The 19,195-nt window shown below is 43.3% G+C and overlaps 1 protein-coding gene across 6 annotated transcripts in view; it reads left to right on the forward strand.

The window, feature by feature from the left end:
* LOC139563478 (mitogen-activated protein kinase-binding protein 1-like) overlaps positions 1–19,195 on the forward strand; it is a 60,411-nt gene that overhangs the window by 11,735 nt on the left and 29,481 nt on the right. For 5 of the 6 annotated variants that reach the window (XM_071382178.1, XM_071382177.1, XM_071382181.1 and 2 more), the window contains 6 exons: positions 8,034–8,096; positions 9,859–9,916; positions 12,304–12,474; positions 14,133–14,270; positions 18,099–18,281; positions 18,964–18,981. In XM_071382178.1, the coding sequence (XP_071238279.1) occupies positions 8,034–8,096; positions 9,859–9,916; positions 12,304–12,474; positions 14,133–14,270; positions 18,099–18,281; positions 18,964–18,981 (631 nt within the window). The remainder of the gene's footprint in view (positions 1–8,033; positions 8,097–9,858; positions 9,917–12,303; positions 12,475–14,132; positions 14,271–18,098; positions 18,282–18,963; positions 18,982–19,195) is intronic. The other variant, XM_071382182.1, reaches the window with a different exon arrangement.

Consider the following 19,195-nt stretch of genomic DNA (forward strand, 5'->3'; position numbering starts at 1 on the left):
ACTCATTTTGATTGCCTGGGCTTGGCTCCCAAGTGGGTGGGCTGCACCTCTGCCCAGTCCTGTAAAATCCATAGATTAGGGCCTAATGAATTTATTTCCATTGACTGATTTCCTTTTATATGAACTGTAACTCAGTAAAAAAAACTGTTTTGCTTGTTGTTATTATTATTATTATTGGGGAATGGGAATATCAGGATCCCAAAGACGATTGAATGCTGAGTCAGTGACAAGGAGGATCTTTTTTTTGATTTACAATAGCTTTGTTTTTTGATGACTGAAGGATATCAGCATTTTCTCCAAACGTCTTAAAGTGGTAATCAGCAGTAGAAATGATAAAACATTTACCCCTGCCCCTGTTCGATTAAAAACTGAGGGATGGGGCTGGAGAAATGTAACCGCTCTGAGATTCATAAACCGAGCTATGCATGAATGGACTGACCTTCCATGATATCAATATAATAGTCTTAACCATGTTATCAGGCTATGTATTGTTTGTTTACGTTTACTTTGTATACAAACATTGGAATAAAACAAGATTATTACTGGTTCTGATGGGGTACAACAGTTGAACTAAGCTCATAGGTTATATTCTTCAAGAGTAAATGGTTACATATAATTCATATATAAGTCCAAAAATGGATGTAGCAACTTCCGATTGCCCCTTTTAAATTACACCTTTGCCTACCTTATTGTTAGTGCATTTATGGCAAAACCTGAATGCAGCACATTGACTGTATAGGTCAATATCCATGGTACTATAGTGTGTATATATACAGTGCAACCTAGAATAATATGTGAGATTATTGAACAGGGTAGGACTGTATGGGTTTTGGATGAATGAATGTCTGGGTTGTCTGAGACAGCGGTGTCTCTAGTGATGTGGAATAAATGTCCTCTGTGAGCATTAAACGTCCTGCTGGCTGTTGGAGGAGTCTAACATGCATGACTAGATGTGTGTCAGACAGGCACCCTCGACTTGTCCTGACCGCACCGCACTGCAGCAAACTGAGTCACTATTAACTGTGTGTGTGTACGGGTGCCTATGTGTGAAGAGGGAGCGAGGGTTAGGAAAAAGGTGCGGGGGGGAGGGAATAGTCCTCTTGTAGCCCCTAGCTATTAGATAGCCCTGCTCAGAAGTAGAGGAGTGTACTCTGCCTCTGTGCTGCATTGCAGCTCTTTGCTGGAGGGTCCCACAACAGCATCTGCAACTGTATTCTCAAAGGATGCGGTAAGACTTGAGGCGCTGGATGGACTGAAAAGAAAAACTGAGGAGAATACAAAAATACAGCTCCAATGAAAGCACTGACTACAGAGAATAGCCTCAATCCTAAGGCAGTAAATATATATTCTTTAGCACTTTGTTTATCTACAGTAGACTACTGTATCTGTCTCTTATGTAGTCTCTCTTATTGTGCACACTCTCATGGCTCTAATTCAATACGTTTTATAGGTACCAACGTTGGTACAGCTACAATATGCTGCCTTCATCAGGGTTGCATTGTTCCACAGTAGATTTAAAGAGATTGAACAGGATCTTAAGCACTTACAAATTTGTTACCTGTCATACGAATTGCGCAGTGATTTATTTTTTGCAGGACGTAACATATCATACGAAATGGATGACGTCGTACACAATGTCCGAGGACCCGTTTTGGCTCGTGAGCGCTGCTTTCCAAACTACTGGTGGAAATGATACAAGCTCTTTATTATGCATCTTTAAGGACAGAGAACCCCTAGTTTTGCTCCCATTGTTGTTAGCCAGCTACCCTGACAGTACCGGGACAGGAGACTTGCAGCATGGCAGATTAATGATGAGGTCGTCCAGTCTGTCTCAGCGTGAACGGAGGACAAGAAATAAGGCAGGACCAGCATGGATAGATGGAGGGAGGGAGAGAGGAGGCAATCGGGGTAGGTTCTTTGAAGTGGAGTGGACTGGCAGATCGGATGGTGGTCTCTGTCTCCTCTCTGGGGTCGGAAGGAAATTGATATACCTTCCCTGCAGACACTACAGACCCTGTAAGGCTTTGTCATTTAATTTCAGAGGCTTGACCACCTGTCAGTTTGCTGAACCAACCCACCAGATGGCTGATGGGTGGCTGACGAGGATTGCCTTGACCGTGTGGTAACACTATTACTCAGCCTATCATGAATTAGCCATAGGTATAGGTTCTTCTTTTAACTGGTCTCCCCCCTCCGCCACTGCATGCTCGGCCATGAATTCAGCCATAGGTTAGTCTAGGTAGGGAGGCTGTTGTTTTAACTAGTTCACCCCCCCCCCCCCCCCTCCTCAGCCTATGACTGATCCTGTCTGATCAGTAAATATTGGATTTATATTGCTCTGAAATCAGTTAGAATACTTGCATGAGATAAGGTGCGTGCTGCCATGTTGAACATCAATGTTTTTATTGTTTTGAAGTATATAAGCTTTCTATAGTATGTTTATAACTGTATGACAGTGTTGGTATTATGATTCTAACTAGTGGTTACCATTCAGCAGCAATTCTTTGGTTGGCTGAAGTTTGCATAATATTTTCCATGTAAATTCTGCTGAACGGTTGTAGCCCCATCTCCTCTCCAGCCTCTCTTATCTGTTAAAATACACTACATGACCAAAAGTATGTGGACACCTGCTCGTCAAACATCTCATTCTAAAATCATGGGCATTAATATGGAGTTGGTCCCCCCTTTGCTGCTATAACAGCCTCCATTCTTCTGGGAAGGCTTTCTGCTAAATGTTGGAATATTGCTGCGGGGACTTGCTTCCACTTAACCACACGAGCATTAGTGAGGTCGGGCACTTGATGTTGGGTGATCAGGCCTGGCTCACAGTCGGCGTTCCAATTCATCCTAACAGTGTTTGATGGCATTGAGGTCAGGGCACTATGCAGACCAGTCAAGTTCTTCGTCACCGATCTCAACAAACCATTTCTGTATGGACCTCGCTTTGTGCACGGCGGCATTGTCATGCTGAAACAGGAAAGAAAGTGTCTTCCCCAAACTGTTGCCACACAGTTGGAAGCACAATGTCATTGTATGCGGTAGCGTTAAGATTTCCCTTCACTGGAACTAAGGGGCCTAGCGTTGTCCTGGCATCAGCCAAACCCAGATTCATCCGTCGGACTGCCAGATGGTTTTGCGTGATTCATCACGCCAACCGACGCTTGGCATTGCGCATGAGGATTTTAGGCTTGTGAGCAGCTGCCCGGCCATGGAAACCAATCTCATGAAACTCCCGACGAACAGTTCTTGTGCTGAGGTGGCTTCCAGAGGCAGTTTGGAACTCGGTAGTGAGTGTTGCAATCGAGGACAGATGATTTTTATGCGCTACGTGCTTTAGCACTCTGCGGTCTCGTTCTGTGAGCTTGTGTGACCTACCACTTCGCGGCTGAGCCGTTGTTGCTCCTGTATGTTTCCCCTTCACAATAACAGCACTTACAGTTGACCAGGGCAGCTCTAGCAATGCAGAAATTTGACAAACTGACTTGTTGGAAAGGTGGCATCCCATGACGGTGCCACATTTAAAGTCACTGAGCTCTTCACTAAGGCCAGTCTACTGCCAATGTTTGTCTATGGAGATTGCTTGGCAGTGTTGGAGATTGCTTGGCAGTTTTATACACCTCTCGGAAAAGGGTGTGGCTGAAATAGCCAAATCCACTAATTTGAAGGGGTGTCCACATACTTTTGTGTATACAGTACCAGTCAAAAGTTTGGATATACCTTCTCATTCCAGGGTTTTTCTTTTTTAAAACTTTTTTCTACATTGTAGAATAATAGTGAAGACATCAAAACTATGAAATAACACATATGGAATGATGTAGTGACCAAAAAAGGGTTAAACAAATCTAAATATATTTGAGATTCTTCAAAGTAGCCACCCTTTGCCTTGATAACAGCTTTGCACACTCTTGGCATTCTCTCAACCAGCTTCATGAGGTATTCACCTGGAATGCATTTCAATTAACAGGTGTGCCTTGTTAATTTGTGGAATTTCTTTCCTTCTTGAGACAATCGGTAGTTTTGTGACAAGATAGCCCTATTTGGTAAAAGACCAAGTCCATAGTAGGTCAAGAACTGCTCGAATAAGAAAAGAGAAACAACAGTCCATCATTACTTTAAGATATGAAGGTCTGTCAATCCAGAACATTTCTTTAAGTGCAGACGCAAAGACCATCAAGCGCTATGATGAAACTGTCTCTCATAAGGACCGCCACAGCAAAGGAAGACCCAGAGTTACCTCTGCTGCAGAGGATAAGTTCATTAGAGTTACCAGCCTCAGATTGCAGCCCAAATGAATGCTTCACAGAGATAAAGTAACAGACACATCTCAACATCAACTGTTCAGAGGAGACTGCGTGAATCAGGCCTTCATGGTCGAATTGCTGCAAAGAAACCACTACTAAAGGACACCTATAAGAAGAAGATACTTACTTGGGCCAAAAAACATGAGCAATGGACATTAGACTGGTTGAATGAATGATCTCTGCATGTGTGGTTCCCACCGTGAAGCATGGAGGAGGTGGTGTGATGGTGTGGGGGTGCTTTCCTGGTGACACTGTCTGGGATTTATTTAGATTTCAAGGCACACTTAACCAGCGTGGCTGCCACAGCATTCTACAGAGATACGCCATCCCATCTGGTTTGCGCTTAGTCCCACTATCATTTGTTTTTCAACAGGACAATGGCCCAACACACCTCCAGGCTGTGTAAGGGCTATTTGACCAAGATCGAGAGTGATGGAGTTGTCCTGGTTTCCACAATCACTCGACCTCAACCCAATTGAGATGGTTTGGGATGAGTTGGACCGCAGAGTGAAGGAAAAGCAGCCAACAAGTGCTCAGAATATGTGGGAACTCCTTCAAGACTGTTGGAAAAGCATTCCAGGTGAAACTGGTTGAGAGAATGCCAAGAGTGTGCAAAGCTGTCATCAAGGCAAAGGGTGGCTACTTTGAAGAATCTCAAATCTAAAATATATTTTGATTTGTTTAACACTTTTTTTGCTTACTACATGATTCCATATGTGTTATTTCATAGTGTTGATGTCTTCACTATTGTTCTACAATGTAGAAAATTGTAATAATAAAGAAAAACCCTTGAATGAATACGTGTGTCCAAACTTTTGACTGGTACTGTATAGTGTATAACCAGCCCAGTTGCCCTGACCTGTTTAATAAGGGAAAAAACCTGGGACACCAGGTGGGTGTAATTATTTATCAGGTTGAACAGAAAACCAGCGGGCTCCAGACCTCGTAGGGTCAGCGTTGAATACCCCTGATGTAGGGAATAGGGTGCCATTTTGGATGGAGCTAATGTCTGCAGGTTAGAGCTTGTCTGTTTGTTTAGTGTTATGGTATAGTTTGGGAAAACATGTTTTGATGAAGCATTAGAGCTTTTTCTAATGCTTAGCCTAAGGTAGTAGTGATGTTACTGATTATCTAGGCTACACTGTAGATCTTCAGGCCTTGCTGTTAGTTTCCTGATTCATGTCTTTGCTAATAAATAGCCAACTGTGTTCATTTGACTGTGCTTGCTGACACAGGATGACCAGCAGTGTCTGGAATAGAAACAACAGGATAGCAGTCGGCAGTTTGTGCTGGCCTAGTACTGCAGCCTGTGTTGTGGGAAAGAGAACTTGTAGGATTATTTTGCCTGAGAGAGGAAGCTCACGTTCAGCACTCCTCCTCAGGTCTTTGATCTGAGCCCTGTCTATCAATCCCATGGTTTTATGTACACTCCAATCCAATAATGCTATTATTTTCTAACCACTCAATATTCCACACTCTTGCTTCCCCTGTAAAACCCAGTGGAACTGTAGAAGGGAGGAGGGAGTTTATGGTGTGTTTGTGGTGCAATGAGTAATGGTATATTGATCCATGAGCTCATTCCCCTCCCACCCCTGTAGTTCTGGCTGAAGTAATGCCACAGAGTAGACAGCCATGAGCCATTCCTCTACTGCTGACAGGCTCAAAAAAGCACAAACCGATGACAGCCAAGGCAAGGAAGGCAGTGATGTAGTGCACTCACTCAACAACGTGCAGCTTGTTTCCTACCTATTGAATGAGATGACAGCACAGCAGACAGGAATTGTTCTGTGGTGTGGTCTCTCACCCTGGGGCCCATCTGGCCAGCCTGTCCTGTCTTCCCACAGTCCTCTCTGGCTGCTCTCTGACATGTGACACCAGCAAGCAGGCAGTATAAAACCTGCTCCAGGGGCCTAGGTAGTCAACCACTGACTAACAGACGCTGTCTCAAATGGCACCCTAATCTCTATGTAGTGCACTAATTTTGACCCTTATGGGAATAGGGAGTGCCATTTGGGACGCAGTCTGTCTCTGTCTCTCGCTCTCTCTCTCGTTCTCTTGTTCTCTCTCTTGTTCTCTTTCTCTCGTTCTCGTTCTGTATGTCTGAGTGTCGTGTTTACACCGTGCCAGGCAGGAGAGCTGGCTGGTTGCTGGCCAGTTACTGTAACAGTCCCATTTGTATCTGCAACCTACATATGTGGCATTTCAGGCTGCAAGCAGAAGCCTCTCCAGCTCCTCAGACAGTCATTGACCAGGGCAGGGAAGGTCTGTGTGTATCTGGCACCTACTACCATACCCCGTTCAAAGGCACTTCAATATTTTGTCTTGCCCATTCCCCCTCTGAATGGCATACTTGAGCAGTGCCAGGGTGGACTAAGTCTGGCATGGGCTGTCACCTCCCTCTCTCCTTCTCTCCCTCTCAGTAGGAGCCAGTTCAGAGGGACTGAGAAGCTTTACCCTATTAAGCATCACACAGACACATGCTGGGCTTCTCGTACAAGCGTGGCATCGGGCTGCAGTCTCAGTGCCCAGTTTGATTCTCTGGAGACTCTTTAAGAGTGAATTGGTGTTAGGTAACTTTTGGCATCATGTCAGTAGGACAGTGCATCAGCACAGTGCAGCAGGTTTGGACACTGTAGTCCTGTTAACCCTGCTGTATGACCACATCGTTCCCTCATTTTATGGCATTTCATTTTTCCTCCCACAGTTCCAGTGGAAGTCCTCTGGAAGAAAAACATGAAGCATTTACAATGTTCTTGCTTGTTTGCAGACCCCCAAAGCAGTCTTTGCCAGCTGCTCTGTGGTGGTGAGGCTACTAGCTCAGTAGACAGTAGTACAGTAGGGCTACTGTAGAGTTTCCCAAGGTGCACCACCATTTTTTTCTAGAACTTTCTCCCTCTTGTCTGTGCAATCTCATGATGCCATAGTGTCTGGCTGTCCCTTTGATTGTATCCCCAGTACACCTGGAACACTTCTATTCAAAGACTTTTCCAGCAGCTCTGATGATCACAACAGTGCCCAGCCTCTCCCTGACACATTGTCAGTGACTGACTACACAACAAGTATTCCCTCTCATCTTCCCTGCCATGTGATAAGGTTAAAGGCCCTGGATGTCGTTTAGTTTCTAGGAGTGTTTCCCCACTGGGAGATGAAACAAGAAATGGAAGCAGCTTAAAAAGACAATCTGGTTTTTGCTTGGTCATGCTACTCAGTGCTCCTGCATTCACTCAAACACTCACACACAGTGACTTTGCAACCATGCTGTCCTCTACTCTGATATTCAACCTAAAATACAGCAAGAGTGGGATATTAAGTATTTATGTAACTTTATTTTAGTGCTGCTCAGGAGTTATTCTTGGCAACAGGGAATTTCATGTAGTCTGTGTTGTGACTCAGTCCACACTCTCCGCAGTAGCTTTATGTAGCTTTATGTTTAAGTTTACTACTTACCTAACTTTGCATGTTAGTTTACGCCAGCACTTTGCAGTCCATTTTAAATGTGTCATTTTAGCAGACACTCTTATTCAGAGCGACTTACAGTATTAGTGCATATATTTCCATACTTATTTTGTACTGGTCCCCTGTGGGAATCGAACCCACAACCCTGGTGTTGCAAGCACCATGCTCTACCAACCGAGCTACATGGGAGACCACTGAGCCTTGATTATTGGGGCCATTCCCCTGAGGAGGTCTATGTAGTCTAACCCCTATTCTCGTTCCTTCTCTTCCCTACAGATGTGTGGTGGTGCTGCTGAACCCAAAGAAGAACAAACAGCATCACATCCTCAACAGCTCCAGGTGAGGCTTCATACTGCTGCCTCCTGTTCAGTCCCTCAAGCCAGGAGAGTGGATGGCTGCAGCCAGCTAGTCACAGTCACTTAGGCTTAAGGGTTCCTCCTCATACATAGCTTACATACAAAACTACAACAGTAAGGATTGTAATAGCAATCCCATGACAATAGTCTTGATTTGGTGCATAGGCTACATACCCAGCCATCACCTGTGTCTCAAGACATGTCCAAGTTTATCATAAGACATTAACAGAATGCATCAGTGATTTGTATTTCCTGCAACTTTCTGAAGAAGCAACAAGAATTCCTCGTCTGTATGTGCCGTGCGTGCGTCTACCACTTTGTGTTGCCGTTAGCGATGATGTTAATGAAAAGTCTTCTGGTAGATGGAAAGGCTTTCACCAAAACCTTCTCAGTTAAATGTTAACTACAAAGTAGCCTATGCTGACCTGGCAGAATGATATCATGGTTATTTGCATCAATTCAGTGGGAACCCCTGGAGCATTTCAGGTTAACTGTCTTGCCCCAAGGCCACAGCGACAGACTTTTCACCTTGTCGGCTCCGGGATTCGAACAAGTGATCTTTCGATTACTGGCCCAACGCTCTGACCTCGAGACTACCTGCCACCCATATACAGTTCCAGTCAAAAGTTTGGACACGCTTACTCATTCTCCAGGGTTTTTCTTTATTTCTAATATTCTCTACATTGTAGAATAATAGGGAAGATTTTTGGTTCCATGGAGTAGGATTGCCTAACCCTGTAGGACCTGTTAATACAGGCCATTTGGATGAGCAGGAGGGAGCTAGTCTATAGTGTCTAACACAACATGGCTTATGGAACGACTGAACAAGAGCACTGGACAGACAGTCAGCCACGACCAAAGCAGCACCCCGGCTTCAAAGCCACTGCCAACCCCTTTCATGTATGGAAAAAGCAGAGGTAGGTAGATGTGGTCGCGTCATTAGGGCTGAAAAAATGTCCTCTAAATCAATGTGACTAGCTGGCTCCATCCAGTCTTCATTCTGTCATATACCGAGATTAGTTTGTTTTCTTCATCTCTCCTTGCTGGAGGCTAAAACTGGAACTTAATACCCTCTCTGCTCTACTCCTACAGCTCATCACTCTACAGACCAATTATTACTCTGCCATGATTAGATCACAGTACAGTAATGCTTAGTACAACATTTGATAAGAGAAAAGCTGCTTGGCTATGCATCAAACATTTGACACTTAGCTAGGGGGGAAATCGTGCGTTCCAAATGGCAACCGTTTCCCCACATAAGCCCTAGGGCATAACTTTATTTCCAATGAAGTATTGCACAACATAGGTTGCCAGACAATATCTCTGTCTACCAGTACTGGGCCGTAATAACAGCTTCAACAGTTTAAGAAACACCTTGAAATTGAACCTTTTAAACAACCATTTGACTCCCAGTCACAGGCCATTGAGGCGACCATTCAGCGCAGATACTATTTCTTTAAACTCATGTCTTTACCACCACAGGGTGTATCGTTTTACTGTTCTCAGACTGTACTGTTGGTACAGCAGCAATTGTGTAGGACTCCTTTCCTGTGGTGTAGGAGGCTCTAATCTCTACTTTAGTGTGTGACGATAATCATCAGATTTGATGTATTGATTGTGGTGAGTGTGCCATTGTCATAGAGTACACCCCAAGCGGAAAAACCCCTCGAGACCAGGATGCATTCACTTATTTTCGACGGTAATGAAATGTTTCCTCTCCTCTCTGTCTCCTATTCTCTTTACAGGAAAACCATCACCACTCTGTCATTTTCCCCTGATGGCAAATTTGTGGTCACAGGAGAGGTGAGTGTCATTCCATTGTTAGGGACCTATAAAATCCGTGATGCGAAAAAAAACGTGGACAGAATCACGGAAACCAGACATTAAAACAGAATTTAACAATATAAAAAAATGTGTCAACTTAATTAGGGAATCAACTAAATGTATTTAAAGTTAATTAATTTGTCAAATTGTATCATAAGACTTGAACAGAATCCGTCAGTGATTTGTATTTCCTGTAACTTTCTGAAGAAGCAACAAGAATTCCTCGTCTGTATGTGCCGTGCGTGCGTCTACCACTTTGTGTAGCTGTTAGCGATGATGTTAATGAAAAGTCTTCTGGTAGATGGAAAGGCTTTCACAAAAACCTTCAGTTAAATGTTAACTACAAAGTAGCCTATGCTGATCTGGCAGAATTATATTATTTGCATCAATCCAGTGGGTATTTGTTTACCATCACATGTGCGCTACAAAACACTGCGAAAGAAAAGCCTCTTGCTAGCGCTGGTATTAAAGGGTAACTACACCCCAAAATCTAAATTCCCCAAAATCTAAATTCCCCAAAACATTCCGAGACCTCAATATTGGTCTCCTGATGTGGTTTAAACATTGTGGACTTACAACATTCAATTTAGTGGATTTTCTATAAAGAAAAGTGTGATTTTGAGAGTGAAAACCCGAAAAAACTGGGGGAAACGGACACTTGAAGAAAAAAAATGGAGAAGAAAAAACTAAACGGAATCAGGCAAAATATAACAGATTTTTTTAGGGCCCTATATTGTGTCTTTGCATGCCGTGATGAAATGATGATACTTCAACTGTAGCTTCCTAAAAAAGTGCTGACTGTTTCCTGCTCCACTGCCAGGGCATGGCAGAGCTATCATTGCAGTGTCCAACCCCACAGTTCATAAACGGAACACTGTCTGTGCCACATCTACAAAGGACTGTACCATGGAAACACACTGTGTGTATGTGTGTGTGTGTGTGTGTGTGTGTGTGCGTGGGTGTGGGGGTGTGGGGGGGGTGTGTGTGTGTGTGTGTGTGTGTGTTCGCGCTGCACCATTGACTCTGTCAGTACACGCGCGTGTGTATTAGTTTAATCCATACTAGCCAGAAAAGTGTGTGTGCTGTTGCAGGGTTGCCATGGCAGCAGGAGGGGGCAGGGTGCCAGACTGACTCTGTCAGCTGTCTGGAGGAGGGAGGGAAGAGAAAGAGGGAGACTTCCATGGATGTGCCAGTGGCAGAAGGCACACAGCACGTGCTGGTGCTCAGCTCACCCTGCCTCTCTGTCCTCTGTGGTGTAGCTAACTGACCATGCTGTCAGTGACCATGCTGCCGCTCCCCTATGTATGCTCTCAAAGGGAGGTCCCTCTGTTCAGTCTGCTTCTGTTCTTTCTTTGAAAGAGCTAGACAACATCTCTCTTGATTGTTTTGTTCTAAGGAGGTGCAGCAAAGCTAATCCCAACCATGGGTTTACTGTACCTAGCTGCTACTGTAGTTGATTATATGTATTTACCATCAAAACACTACACGTACCTGTATCTGACATTTGTAGAAATATGCCTCATGTCGCTCATACAGTACCTCTTTCCATGGCCAGTATAAGAATGATGCGTACAAAGCCGCTGCCTGCAGAGGGGAAGGTACTAGGGATGTATTAGAATATATTTCCTGGCTTAAGCTTCCCTCGCCTGCCCTCTTTAAATTTCCTCCACTTGATCTTCTGTTCTGTCGTTGAGTTGCATAAGACAAATCATTAGCGGATTAGGAAGCAGTTACAGGGTACATTGAAAAGCTTAGTAGAGACTAGAGCGTCTCCTGTCCATCTGCATGATCCAGGGATTCTGACTGTGGCTACATCACCATCTGAACACAAACCTGTCAGGTGGTTATTATAAGAATCGACTTGCCGCTATAAATAAATGTGAAATAAATGAATATAAAATGTGTGGGTGGGGGTATGTGTGACACATGGTGTGTAGAGTGAAAACAAGCACAATGGTTTGTACATTATTTGCTCTACTATTATGCATTATTTTCTCTCTCTCTGTCTCTCTTTGTCTGTCTCTCTTTCTCTCTCTCTCTGTCTCTCTGTCTGTCTCTCTCTCTGTCTCTCTTTGTCTGTCTCTCTCTCTGTCTCTCTTTGTCTGTCTCTCTCTCTTTCTCTCTCTCTCTGTCTCTCTGTCTCTGTCTCTCTGTCTCTCTGTCTTTGTCTGTCTTTGTCTCTCTCTTTCTCTCTTTGTCTGTCTCTTTCTCTCTCTCTCTGTCTCTCTTTCTCTCTCTCTCTGACTCGCGCTCTTGTCTCTCTCTCTCATCTCTCTCGCTCGTCTCGCTCTCTCTTGTTTCTCGTCTCTCTCTCTCTCGTGTCTCTCTCTTTGTCTGTCTCTGTCTCTCTCTCTCTGTCTCTCCAGAGTGGGCACATGCCTGCTGTGCGGGTGTGGGACGTTGCAGAACGGACCCAGGTTGCTGAGTTACAGGAACATAAGTACGGCATCTCCTGTGTGGCTTTCTCCCCCAACAGCAAGTACATCGTCAGCGTGGGATACCAGCACGACATGATTATCAATGTTTGGGCCTGGAAGGTAGCTAGCAACTCTCTAAACTAATGACAAAGTAATGACAAAGCAAAAACAGGTTCTTTAGAAATTTTAGCAAATGTATAAAAACAAAAACAAAAAAACAACAGAAATATGAAATTTCCTTAAGTATTCAGACCCTATACTCAGTACTTTGTTGAAGCACCTTTAGCAGCGATTATAGCCTTGAGTCTTCTTGGGTATGATGCTACAAGCTTGGCACACGTGTATTTGGTGAGTTTCTCCCATTCTTCTCTGCAGATCCTCTCAAGCTCTGTCAGGTTGGATGGGGAGCGTCGCTGCACAGCTATTTTCAGGTCTCCCCAGAGATGTTTGATCGGGTTCAAGTCCGGGCTCTGGCTGGACCACTCAAGGACATTCAGAGACTTGTCCCGAAGCCACTCCTTTGTTGTCTTGGCTGTGTCCTTAGGGTCGTTGTTCTGTTGGAATGTGTACCTTTGCCCCACTCTAATGTCCTGAGTGCTCTGGAGCAGGTTTTCATCAAGGATATCTCTGTACTTTGCTCTGTTCATCTTTCCCTCGATCCTGACTAGTCTCCCAGTCCCTGCCACTGAAAAACATCCCCACAGCATGATGCTGCCACCACCATGCTTCACCGTAGGGATGGTGCCAGGTTTACTCCAGATGTGATGCTTGGCATTCAGGCCAAAGAGTTCAATCTTGGTTTCATCAGACCAGAGAGTCTTGTTTCTCATGGTCTGAGAGTCCTTTAGGTGCCTTTTGGCAAACTCCAAGCGGGCCGTCATGTGCCTTTTACCGAGGAGTGGCTTCCGTCTGTCAACTCTACCATAAAGGCCTGATTGGTGGAGTGCTGCAGAGATGTCCTTCTGGAAGGTTCTCCCATCTCCACAGAGGAACTCTGGAGCTCTGTCAGGGTGACCATCGAGTTCTTGGTCACCTCCCTGACCAAGGCCCTTCTCCCCCGATTGGTCAGTTTCGCCGGGCGGCCAGGTCTAGAAAGAGTCTTGGTGGTTCCAAACGTCTTCCATTTAAGAATGATGGAGGCCACTGTGTTTTTGGGGACCTTCAATGCTGCATACATTTTTTGGTACCTTTCCCCAGATTGGTGCTGCGACACAAGCCTGTCTCAATGCTCTACGGACAATTCCTTCTACCTCATGGCTTGGTTTTTGCTCAGACATGCACTGTCAACTGTGCGACCTTATATAGACAGGTGTGTGCCTTTCCAAATCATGTCCAATCAATTGAATATATCATAGGTGGACTCTAATCAAGTTGTAGAAACATCTCAAGGATGATCAATGGAAACAGGATGCACCTGAGCTCAATTTTGAGTCTCATAGAAAAGGGTCTGAATACTTAAAAGGTAATTCTGTTTTTTATTTTTAATACATTCACTTTGTCATTATGGGGTATTGTGTGTAGATTGAGGAGAGATTTAAAAAAAAATATTTAAAAAATCAATTTTGGATTAAGGCTGTAATATAACAAAATGTTGAAAATGTGAAGGGGTCTGAATACTTGTCCAAATGCACTAGACCGGTATAGTGGAAAATGCTAAGTGCTGTTTTTGAGCTACCCTTCAATGTTTTATACTATTTTTACTTTATTCTTGTCTGAGGACAAAGTATATATCCACTGTTGATCTAAAGTTCTGTTCTGTGCTCTTCTTCTCCGCTCAGAAAAACATAGTGGTGGCAGCCAACAAGGTGTCCAGTAAAGTCACAGCTGTGTCCTTCTCAGATGACAGCAACTACTTTGTCACGGCAGGGAACAGGCACGTCAAGTTCTGGTACCTGGATCACACCAAATCATCCAAGGTATTCACACAGTCACACCAACAACAACATTTCTTAAAGGGGCAATGTGCAGTTGCTACATCCATTTTTGATGTAAATGAATGATATGTGCCCATTGATTGTTTCCTGAAGAATATAATGTATAAATGCCTCCTGATCTTAGTTCACCTGTCGTACACCATCACAACCCAAAATATAAGACAATGTTTGTAAACAATGTAAATGTAAATAAACACTATATAGCCTCAACATGGATAAAACTATACTGAACAAAAATATAAACACAACATGTAAAGTGTTGTTCCCATCTTTCATGAGTTTAAATAAAATATCTCAGAAATGTTCCATACACACAAAAAGCTTATTTCTCTAAAATGTTGTACACAAATTTGTGTTCATCCCTGTTAGTGAGCATTTCTCCATTGCCAAGATAATCCATCCACCTGACAGGTGTGGCATATCAAGAAGCTGATTAAACAGCATGATCATTACACAGGTGCTCCTTGTGCTGGGGACAATAAAAGGCCACTCTAAAATGTGCAGTTTTGTCACACAACACAATGCCACCGATATCTCAAGTTTTGAGGGAGCGTGCAATTGGCATGCTGACTGCAGGAATGTCCAACAGAGCTGTTGCTGAGTACTATTTCTGTCTGCAATAAAGCCCTTTTGTAGAGAAAAACGTATTCTGATTGGTTGAGCTTGGCTCCCCAGTGGGTAGACTTGGCTCCCCAGTGGGTGGGCCTATGCACCCCTGCCCAGTCATGTGAAATCCATAGATTAGGGCCTAATGAATTTATTTCACTTGACTGATTTCCTTCTATGAACTGTAACGGATTAAAATCTTTAATTCTTGCATGTTGTGTTTATATTTTTGTTCAGTATAAATGTTGATATGGATATACACTACCGTTCAAAAGTTTGGGGTCAATTAGAAATGTCCTTGTTTTCCATGAAAACATACATGGAATGAGTTGCAAAATTAATAGGAAATATAGACAAGACGTTGATAAGGTTATAAATAATGATTTTTAATTTAAATAATAATTGTGTCCTTCAAACTTTGCTTTCGTCAAATAATCCTCCATTGGCAGCAATTACAGCCTTGCAGACCTTTGGCATTCTAGTTGTCAATTTGTTGAGGTAATCTGAAGAGATTTCACCCCATGCTTCCTGAAGCACCTCCCACAAATTGGATTGGCTTGATAGGCACTTCTTACGTACCATACGGTCAAGCTGCTCCCACAACAGCACAATAGGGTTGAGATCCGGTGACTGTGCTTGCCACTCCATTATAGACAGAATACCAGCTGACTGCTTCTTCCCTAAGTAGTTCTTGCATAGTCTGAAATTGTGTTTTGGGTCATTGTCCTGTTGTAGGAGGAAACTGGCTCCACAGGGTATGGCATGGCGTTGCAAAATGGAGTGATAGCCTTCCTTCTTCAAGATCCTTTTTACCCTGTACAAATCTCCCACTTTACCACCACCACAGCACCCCCAGACCATCACATTGCCTCCACCATGCTTGACAGATGGCGTCAAGCACTCCTCCAGCATCTTCATTTTTTTCTGCATCTCACGAATGTTCTTCTTTGTGATCCGAACACCTCAAACTTAGATTCGTCTGTCCATAACTTTTTCCAATTTTCCTCTGTCCAGTGTCTGTGTTCTTTTGCCCATCTTAAACTTTTATTTTTATTGGCCAGTCTATTGCTTTTTCTTTGCAACTCTGCCTAGAAGGCCAGCATCCTGGAGTCACCTCTTCACTGTTGATGTTGAGACTGGTGTTTTGCGGGTATTATTAAATGAAGCTGCCAGTTGAGGACTTGTGAGGCGTCTGTTTCTCAAACTAGACACTCTAATGTACTTGTCCTCTTGCTCAGTTGTGCACCGAGGCCTCCTACTCCTCTTTCTATTCTGGTTAGGGCCAGTTTGCTCTGTTCTTTGAAGGGAGTGGTACACAGCGTTGTACGAGATCTTCAGTTTCTTGGCAATTTCCCTCATGGAATAGCCTTCATTTCTCCGAACAAAAATATACTGAAGAAAGTTCTTTGTTTCTGGACATTTTGAGCCTGTAATCGAACTCACAAATGCTGATACTCCAGATACTCAAGTAGTCTAAAGAAGGCCAGTTTTATTGCTTCTTTAATTAGCACAACAGTTTTCAGCTGTGCTAACATAATTGCAAAAAGGATTTTCTAATGCTCAATTAGTCTTTTAAAATGATAAACTTGGATTAGCTAACACAACGTGCCATTGGAACACAGGAGTGATGGTTGCTGATAATGGGCCTCTGTATGTAGATATTTCATAAAAAATCTGCCGTTTCCAGCTACAATAGTCATTTCCAACATTAACAATCTCTACAGTGTATTTCTGATCAATTTAATGTTGTTTTAAGGGACAAAAGCAAGGACATTTTTCTAAGTGACCAGAAACTTTTGAACGGTAGTGTATGGCTATATCATGGATATCATGGGCTCCCGAGTGGCGCAGCGGTCTAAGGCACTGCATCTCAGTGCTTGAGGCGTCACTACAGACACCCTGGTTCGATTCCAGGCTGTATCACAACCGGACGAGATTGAGAGTCCGTGGGTCGGCGCACAATTGGCCAAGCGTCGTCTGGGTTTGGCCGGTGTAGGCCGTCATTGTAAATAAGAATTTGTTCTTAACTGACTTGCCTAGTTAAATAAAGGTTAGATAAAAAATGAAAATGGATGGTCAGTCCTTGCATCCACAGCTCAGTTTATGAATTTGAGAGTGGTTACATTTCTCCAGGCTTATCTCTCAGCTCCATCACTCATCCATAACTGACAAATAATAACTAATGCTGGTTCTAACTGAGCCTCTCAGGAATGTTTCTCTAATATCATGGTTACGTCCCAAAATGCACACTATTCCCTATATAGTGTATTATGTAGGGAATAGGGTGTCGTTTCCCCCAACTTGTCCTCTTGATCTTCAGCCGTTCCATATATTGGTTCAATTCCAACACTAACACACCTAATTAATCTATGCAATTAATCAGCAAGCCGCTGATCATTAGTTTAATCACTTGTGTTATTGTTGGAATGTAAACTATCAAAATAAAGAAAGTTGCACACTCCATGTATAATCTCCCAGCAATTGAATGGGTATTTAGCAACGTTTGGGCATCACTGTGCCTTCCTCAGGGTGATGTCATGAATACTTCAACCAGGTTATGTGGACACACAGTGCAATTAGTGTAACCAATGACAGTAGTGAGGGGTGTGTCATAATGATTAAGTTAATAAATGAACTAGTGAAACTGTTAAAAAATAGTATATGGCATATTAAATATATTACGCTTTTGTTATCATATAGAAACATCATGGAATATTGTACATCATATTAGCATCAACATACATTATTGTTTCATTCAATTTCACATAATAATTTCGTATTTCGTTTTTGTTACATGTAATCTTTTGGTTCAACCTTAATGTATAATGAGCATCATCAACAGGGGGAACATATTAGGTGTACGCTAATAAGCTGTAAAAATAATTTTTCAATTTATAAGACTTTCATAAAGAAAATGTTTATAGTTTATTGTTGGAATGTAACAAATATATACAACGCTGGGTTGGAGGTCAGAAGAACCAGTTGGGGAAACTTCTCTCTAATCGCTCAAGCTATTAGAATAAAGACAGATGTCACATATCAACTTCAATAGGCATGTTGAAGCCGTATAGAAGGTCTGACATCCCGGGGTTTGGGATAACATAACAAACTGATGGACTAGATCTATCAGACCCCATAGCAATGTATCTCTAATCATCTCTCCATCCCTTCTTCCCTCCCTGCCTCCCTCTGTCCGTCTGCTAGGTGAACGCCACGGTTCCTCTGCTGGGTCGCTCGGGGCTCCTGGGGGAGCTGAGGAACAACTTCTTCAGTGACGTGGCATGTGGGAAGGGTCGTAAAGCCGCCAGCACCTTCTGCATCACCTCCTCGGGCCTGCTCTGCGAGTTCAATGACAAACGCCTGCTGGACAAATGGGTGGAGCTAAGGGTGAGTTAGTAGACTCTGGGGTCACGTTCATTAAGGGCACAACGTAGCAAAACCTTTTGCAACCAAAAACAGACATGAGACTTGTTATAAGACAAATTCATAGAATCAAGAATCGGCTTCCTTGACTCAATAATTTATAATCATAAGTATTCCTCTGCAGGGTTCAAAAGGCATATAAACTAAAAAGGAAACCCTGAATATGATGACATATTCCAGTTTATTGGACCAATTCAGGCAGTAGGCTACTTCCCGGTTTCCCTGGGACTGTAGCTGCCTGGCTGTATCCACAGGCGTGGAGTAACACTGAATCGTTTTGTCTAAAACTGTTTGAATGAATGGAGATGTATCACTATAGTAACGATTATGTGTAAATGTTGGCAGAGAGAGTTAGTGATTTATCACAGCTTTCTACTGCATAATCAGATTAGAATATAACCCCTTTTCAATCTACATGTGGCACAGTTTCAAACTTTCACTTGACTTTGCTACTTCAAAATATCCTCATTCTACATGTAATCTAGCCACCGACTTTGTCTTACAAAACACAGCTTTCACTTCTGCATAAATGTAAATTCTAGACAGACAACTGGCTGGTGTTGGTGGAGTATTCATTTGACCTTCCATGCTGCTGTCTGTCTAATATCAGTGTTGTTCTGCTTTCTCTTCCTCTCACACTGTCCAGAAGAACGACAGTGTCACAGTAAGTCTGTCCATTACCTGTCCTGCAGTTCCATGTCACATCAGCCGAAAGTTATTCCCCACCCCCCTCCGTTTCCCCTGAGCATCCCATTGGAGGGTTTCTCAGAATGCTGCATTCTATCATGCCTTTGACATTCCACCCTATTGGTGTGTGTTGATGTGAGCACCATTCTTAGCTATTGGCTGACGTTAATTCACATGACAAGCTGTGGTCA

The sequence above is a fragment of the Salvelinus alpinus genome, chromosome 34 (genome assembly GCF_045679555.1).
Source record: "Salvelinus alpinus chromosome 34, SLU_Salpinus.1, whole genome shotgun sequence".
Lineage (NCBI taxonomy): Eukaryota > Metazoa > Chordata > Actinopteri > Salmoniformes > Salmonidae > Salvelinus > Salvelinus alpinus.